Source organism: Salvelinus sp. IW2-2015, linkage group LG19, assembly GCF_002910315.2.
Source record: "Salvelinus sp. IW2-2015 linkage group LG19, ASM291031v2, whole genome shotgun sequence".
Lineage (NCBI taxonomy): Eukaryota > Metazoa > Chordata > Actinopteri > Salmoniformes > Salmonidae > Salvelinus > Salvelinus sp. IW2-2015.
Window position 1 is genome coordinate 16,133,403 of NC_036859.1, and position 7,906 is coordinate 16,141,308.

At 44.8% G+C, this 7,906-nt stretch overlaps 1 protein-coding gene across 1 annotated transcript in view; it reads left to right on the forward strand.

Annotated features, from left to right (window-relative positions):
- Positions 1 to 7,660, forward strand: part of LOC111979363 (solute carrier family 22 member 23) — a 55,259-nt gene extending 47,599 nt beyond the window's left edge. The window contains exons 6-10 of the mRNA XM_024009856.2: positions 1,493 to 1,595; positions 2,586 to 2,824; positions 3,578 to 3,610; positions 5,450 to 5,573; positions 6,852 to 7,660. Of these exons, the coding sequence (XP_023865624.2) occupies positions 1,493 to 1,595; positions 2,586 to 2,824; positions 3,578 to 3,610; positions 5,450 to 5,573; positions 6,852 to 7,656 (1,304 nt within the window). The 3' untranslated portion in view covers positions 7,657 to 7,660. The remainder of the gene's footprint in view (positions 1 to 1,492; positions 1,596 to 2,585; positions 2,825 to 3,577; positions 3,611 to 5,449; positions 5,574 to 6,851) is intronic.
- Positions 7,661 to 7,906: the final 246 nt, after the last annotated feature.

Below are 7,906 nucleotides of genomic sequence, written 5' to 3' on the forward strand. Positions count from 1 at the left end.
ATACACGGTGGTGGTTGGAACCAAAAATCTCAAATTTGGACTCATCAGACCAAAGGACAGATTTCCACCGGTCTAATGTCCATTGCTTGTGTTTCTTGGCCCAAGCAAGTCTCTTCTTCTTATTGGTGTCCTTTAGTAGTTGTTTCTTTGCAGCAATTTGACCACAAAGGCCTGATTCACTCAGTCTCCTCTGAACAGTTGATGTTCAGATGTCTGTTACTTGAACTCTGAAGCATTTATTTGGGCTGCAATTTCTGAGGCTGGTAACTCCTGATGAACTAATCCTCTGCAGCAGAGGTAACTCGGTCTTCCATTCCTGTGGTGGTCCTCATGAGAGCCAGTTTCATCATAGCGCTTGATGGTTTTTGCAACAGCACTCGAAGAAACGTTCAAAGTTCTTAAAATTTTACAGGTTGACTGACCTTCATGTCTTAAGATATTGATGGACTGTTGTTTCTCTTCACTTATTTGAGCTGTTCTTGCCATAATATGGACTTGGTCTTTTACCAAATGGGGCTATCTTCTTTTTACCAACCCTATCTTGGACAGCACAACTGATTGGCTCAAATGCATTTGGAAGGAAAGAATTCCACAAATTAACTTTTAAGGCACACCTGTTAATTGAAATGCATTCCAGGTGACTACCTCATGAAGCTGGTTAAGAGAACGTCAAGAGTGTGCAAAGCTGTCATCAAGGCGAAGGCTGGCTACTTTGGAAGAATATAAAATATATTTTGATTTGTTTAACACTTTTTTGGTTACTACATGATTCCATATGTGTTATTTCTTTCTATGATGTAGAAAATAGTTAAAGAAAACCCTTGAATGAGTAGGTGTGTCCAAACTTTTGACTGGTACTGTGTTTTATATTCTATTATACAGGGCGCGTTTTGAAAAGAGACCTCGGTCTCAATATATCTTCCCTGTCAAGATAAAGATTAGATGACACACACATTATGTAGCATACTGAATGTAACATAACTAACCCCAGAAAAGGGCCTGCCGTTTGAGGGCCAATTTTACACAAGGGATTATGGCTATGCCGCTAGGCCAAAGGATGACTTCAAAGCTCCGTGATTGTATAGAGCGAAACATTAAGTAAAAACTTGGAATGTTGCCCGTCACGTGCATACGTGTGTGTGCACATGAAGAAATCAGAGGTTTGTTTTCATAGCAACACCTCGTACTTCAAAACATCCATGCCCCATGCTATGATCTGCGCTGTCCTGGGGCGTTGTCTTCTGAAAACATTCCTCTTTCAATTGTTTATTCACTCACTTGTCCCCTCCCCACTCACTCTTTCCCCCTGTCATACATGTTTTCTAACAGAGATAAGTGATAAAATGTCTTGGTATGAATCAGTTTGCAGCTGAAAGTGTCCTTAGTCTCTTATCCTCACGTGGACTTAGATGAAGCCCTTTGGTTGGCTGTGTACAGCCTGTAGATGAGTGCATTGTGGTCATATTTACCTGATTTCTCTACGTTGTTTCAGAGTTGCAGAAAGCTCTTCAGAAGAAGCCCAAAAAGACATGTATTGTGAAGATGGTGGGGACAAGGAACCTGTGGAAAAACATTGTGGTCCTCTGCGTGAACTCGTAAGTATCTTTGTTTGTGTGTGTTCCTGTGTGAGTTCATGTAGTATTGTGTGCGTGTGTCCATGACGCAGCTGCCAGTCAGACGACTCTGGGTGTTAAAGCGATACTTCTGGATTTTGGCAATGAGGCCCTTTGTCTACTTCCCAAGAGTCAGATGAACTTGTGGATAACATGTTTGTCTCTGCGTTCAGTTTGAAGGAAGTTTCTCACTTCCATTTGCGCAACTGCTATAGCGCAATGACTGGAAGTCTATGGGAACAGCTAGCATAACAGCTAGCATGCTGGCTATTCCTGTAGAATTCCAGTCATTGTGGTAACACTCGTTAGCATTGGCTCCTGAAACTACCTATAAACCGGTGTGCCGTGATTATGGGACTATTGACCTGTCAGCTCGATGCAGCATCAACCAGCAGTGGCCGTCTGTGCTTTTAGCATGCCTGTCTCTGTCTGTCTGTCTGTCTATCCATCAGTCTGTCCATCCCTCTGTCTTCCTGTCTCTGTGCTGTTTGCAGTCCTGTCCATTTGTCTGTATTTTTGTCTGTCCATCTGTCCGCCGGTCTTTCTGTCCATTGGCCTTCAGAACAAGCTTCACCTCACTCACGTAACCCAGTCATTTGTAGACAGCAGACTTAGACACAGCCCTGGCTATTTCAGTGCACAGTGTCCCTGGCTGTAGTCTGACCATACATTTTTCATGAGCTGTGTTCTTATGAGAGAACTGGAGACGAGCAAGAGGGTTTGTGTGCTTTTAGTTTTGTTTCATAGAAATTCACTTTCCTCTTGTTTTATTCTTCTGAACTCATATGGTCTTTCTTTGTCCTCTCTCCCAATATCCCTCTTTCTTTCTCTCTGTCCTCTGTACACTCATCTCCTTACTTCTTTCCCCCTCTCTTGCACTACCACACACCCATTATCCCTGTTTTCATTATCTACCTTTCCTCTCTCTCTCTCTCTCTCCCTCCTCATGCTCTCCTTTCTCCCTATATCCAGACTGACGGGCTATGGGATCCACCATTGCTTTGCCCGCAGTATGATGGACCACCACGAGACCCACGAGTCCACCATGTTCCACAACTTCTACGCTGACTACTACACCATGGCGGGCATCGCAGTGGCATCATGCATTGCACTGTGCCCGGCAGTGTCCCTGATGGGGAGGAGGGGTGGCCTGCTCATGTTCATGATAATCACTGCACTGGCATCACTGCTGCAGCTAGGCCTGCTCAACTGTGAGTAGCCTACAGTATAATACGCATATGGTATAGTACACACACACACACACACACACACACACACACACACACACACACACACACACACACACACACAGGTGCCTCTTCCTATAAGCAAACTATGCACTGCGTATAAGGCCCCGTGGCCACTAGGGGGCCCCTGACCAAAAAACATATTTTTCTGTTGTGGGTTCTACTTTTCTAACTCATTTCGAAATGTGGTAGTGCATCAGCAGTTTTCCACTTATGTCAGTCAATCAATTAGCCCGTGGCAGCTAACATTGCTAGGTAAGGTAGTCTAGCCAGCTAGTAGGCCTAATCATCACCAAATTACCGACATCCGGGTACGCAGGCATGTGCTCAGGGGCTCTGACCTCCAGGGGGTGGAGGTGAAATAGTCTTTATAGTTAGCTACTGTATAGTTGTTTTGATGTTGAGTTTGAATGTAGGTCTGTGGGAGGTGGTCTCTTTACTGTGTAACAAGGACGGATGTTGTCCGAAATCTAGTACTTTTTAAAGAGTTGCTTAAATGTTGAGGGAACATATATTTAACCTAGACCTACAAATACACCTTGAGATCATTCAAACAGCAAACATATTGTCTTGTTATTGCTATGGTGTAACCAGTGTGTGTTTTTGTGACTGGAAATCTCACTGTGGGCAGTGTGTGTGTGTGTGTGTGAGAGAGAGTTCATTTGACTACATATTAACCTGTTTCTGTTTTCCTCTCTCTCCCTTTGGCTCCTATAGTACTGGGGAAATACAGTGTACATCTGAATATAGGTACAGTACAACCATCGATTTCTCTCCTATTCATTCTTGTGGGAACTCAGCCCATATTTCCCTGGTTGCAGTTGCTCTACACTAGACTCTTAACTAATCAATAGCCCATCATTCTAGATCTGAACTGTTTACTCCATTATAATCCGCTTACTGGAAATACTGTAACTGCTCGATAAAAAACCAACAAGATCCTAGGCAGATGAGAGAATTCCACAATAAATTGATAACCAATCTACTGTCTTAAATGTGGTTCAAGCCGTTAGAAACACATTATGATAGCTGGCTAGCTGCAGATGTCTTAACTTGATTTCTTTGATATGATTAGACAAAGATTGGAGGAACTCTGACATTTGTGTAAGATTGGAGGACACTTAGAAAATGTCAGTGTTCCAACATAGTAGCAGAAAAACAAGGGGGCTTTCACTATCACTGCGACCTAAATACTGTGACTTGTCCTATCTCTCCCCTTCTCCCACCCACTCCCTAAGAACAACAAACTCAAACTCATTGCAGAGTTCAGTCAGATCCCGATAGCGCAAACCATGGCGTGTCATTTCTGTTTGCCGACTATGATGAGTGACAGTTCAAACACAGGCACCATGTGACTGTGGCTCAGAACGCCCGTAGGCATCAAGGAATAAATACATCTCTCAAGGACAAGCTAGCTGCATTCTGTTTACTGCATAAACACACATTCAGATCCATCCTGCTTGTCCTTCACAGTGAAACATTACAGCTAACACATGGAACCAGCAGTAGGCTAGTTGTACAACTTGGTAGTACTACACTCCATTATAACAAATGAACCTGATGTTGACTGTGTAATAACCACACTACTGCATGGTATTATAGTACGTTAAATGGTTTTATCGACATCGTTCATCAGAACATTTTTTGATCTTGCCTGGTCTTCATGTAACTTCTTACAACTATTAGAAGTCTTCCTGTCTGTGTTTCACTTCCTGATCCTTGCTTTGTTCTGATGATCCTCTCTGTTTGGCTCGGTCTCATTGACCCTAGCTAACCTAACTAGCCTCTAGCCCTCTTCTTCCCCTTGTGTGTTTATCTAGCTCCTCTCTTCTCTCCGTTCTCTCTATCCCTAATCCTCCACCTGGCAGCAAAATTAGCGTGGCCTGTTGTCTGACAGCCAGAGGATTAGAGAGGAGCAGCAAACTGATCTGAGTTCTGCCTCAGATTATCCACTTAGGGCAACTTAAACTTGTCTCATTCAGCAACAAACTAATCTGAGACCAGTTTGATGCTCTTCTGGCAACTTAAACATGTCTCATTCAGCAACAAACTCAAATGAGACCACTATCAGATGATCATCTGTCAATTTTTAACATGTTTCATTCAGCAGCACCGTGTGAGTTCTAGGATTGTTTTGCTGCTGTTTAGCTGAGGATCAGACAGATAAATGTCAGCGTAATCCTTCATGGCTAGTTTAGTTAAATGGATAACATGGTCAGGGTGATGGACAACATACAGGATGCACAACAACATACCCTCATGGGAATTATGTAACAGTCTAAGTACGTTTAATAGGATCATCCTACTACTTCAATAACAACCTGCTCTTAGGAGAATGTATTAGGTACTGTTCATCAGTGCACGGAGCCTTCTCATATGAGAATCATTCATTCAGGGTTAGATATAGTATTTTTCTTTTGAGTTAATCTCACCTTTCTACAGTACATTAGAATGTATTCTCTCTGTATGATGGCTGGATATTTATTATGTTTGTTTTCTTGCTATGCAGAGTACTCGGATACACACATCTCAACTTAATACTGAGTCGTGTTTAATGGCTGACTCGTGTGTTGTCGTCTGTCTGTACAGAGCGCTCGGATACGCTGAATAAGAACTTCTCCATCGCCTTCTCCATCATCGGCATGTTCTCCTCCCACGCTGTCAGCAACTTGAGCATCTTCTTCTGCGCTGAGATCACTCCCACCGTCATCAGGTAAGTCCACCCACAGGCTCGGAACGGACCACTGGAGCGTACCACAGAGGGGGGACGAGGGGGAGGTGAGGGATAGGTTTCGGAGGGGGCTGTCAGTCAGGATATGTGCAGGCCAGGGTTGAGGAGAAAGCTTAATGGAAATCAAAAACAGGGTTCTATTTTCTTCCCCTTTTATTCAGAGATGGGTTGGGTCCAGTGTCTGGTTAATTTTATAACATTTTACAGAACATTCACTCTGTCAAGCTATGAAAAACATACTGTATACACATCTGGAATTGGAGGAAGGTAAAGGTGTGGAGTTTTGAAGGTTGCTGTCATCACGTAGTGTGAAGGGAAAATAGCCTGTGTTTTATGATGAGCACTATCATTAATAGAATGTAGTCGCAGTCTTTGATCTCAATAGAGAGGTTCATGGTTCTCTGACCTGCCAGGATATCACCAGAATATTACTACCCTGCTATAAGCACTTAAAATGAGTGTTTGATCGTGGATCTCTTGTTATATGCACAACCATAATAAAGGTGTAGTTCAATATCCATATTTTTTATATTATTATTAATTTATTTAACCTTTATTTTGACAGGGAGTCATGCTGAGACCGAGGTCTCTTTTACAGATCAGCCTGGTTTTGAATTAGCCTTTCCCTCTCTTGACAAACTGACACAGCTTTGGATCATCATCATCATGATGCTGTGTTGTGTTATGTAAGGTATGGTGCACTGTACTGCCTGAAGAGTGACTGTGGATCGCCACCTGGTGGCCAGTCACAGAGCAGACAGGAGAGAAATGAGGTTACTGCCTTGGCAGGATGCTGTTACATGGTATTGCAGCAGTCTCTGCTGCTGTGGGCGTAAAATGGCAAGGACATGTCAGTAACACAGACCACGTGCGTCTGCATAAGGAAATGAGAATAGTAGGGGCTTGAATGTGAATATAAAAGAAAGCATTGAAATTGAATAGACTTGGAATGTAACAAAGTAGAACATTGCACTGGAAATGGCAGAGGTTTCAGGGCACACGTTTTCTACAGGATGGATATGGTTTAAAGACAGTGGGGCTTGGAGGTTGGTTTGGGATCAGGTGTAGCCATGTTCTTCAGAGATAGACAAGGAACATCAGTTAGGAAGTCACTATCTCTGTATGGGGTGGTGGTCTGTATCCTCTCTAATCTACATGAGAGCTTAGAGAGTAGGGGGCAAGGGTGGGTTTGAGATTTGGTTTAGACGTGTAGGCTTAAAAAGTGATTACTGACATGATGGTCCTTGTCTCTCTCCGTAGGGGTGGGGGTCTGGGCCTGGTGCTCGCCAGCGCTGGCTTCGGCATGCTGACCGCCCCCATCATGGAGCTCCACAACCAGAAGGGCTACTTCCTTCACCACATCATCTTCGCCTGTTGCACCCTCATCTGCATCATCTGCATTCTCCTCCTCCCCGAGACGCGCTACCAGCCCCTGCCCGAGACCCTGGCCGACGGGGAGTGTTACACCCGCCAGCCCCTGCTGCCCCCCAGGAAGCCTGGCGAACAGCGCCTCCTCCTGTCCCAGTTGGAGAGCAACAGGGACTACACCCGGGTCCATGACACGCCGCTGCACGAGGCGGCCGCCACCGCCGTCTCCACAATGGAGTTCACGGCGTCCTCCGCTGTTGACCGCACAGCACCATCGGCTATTGATATTTCGGCGCCCTCCACTAGGACGTTAAGGTCACACCAGCATGAGTCTGATGGCAAATCCACTGAAGACTCCACTGATATACCCCTCATTAATTCTGTTTCCCCCTCATCCACTTTCATTGTTGATGACGAGACAGCTCCCTCCCCTACTAAAGACGTTACCACTGACCCCCTCACAGAAGATACCCATACATCCATCTTGGTCAAAACCATTTCCCCTGTCACTGAAACTCTTCCCATCTCTTTATTGGAATCAACCATTCCGCCAGTACTTGATTCAACCCCTACCTCCGCATTGTACCCTTCCTCTCCCCCTGTCATAGAATCCACCCCTAGTTCCGTAGTAGATCCTTCCACTCCCCCTGTCATAGAATCCACCCCTAGTTCCGTAGTAGATCCTTCCACTCCCTGATCCATAGGAATACGACCCCCTTAGTTCGTAGTAGATCTTCCTCACTCCCGACTGTCGTAGAATCCACCCCTAGTTCCGTAGTAGATCCTTCCACTCCGCCTGTCGTAGAATCCACCCCTAGTTCCGTAGTAGATCCTTCCACTCCACCTGTCATAGAAACCACCCCTAGTTCCGTAGTAGATCCTTCCACGCCACCTGTTATAGAATCCACCCCCACTTCATTGGATGCTCCAGAAGTAATTGAAGCTCC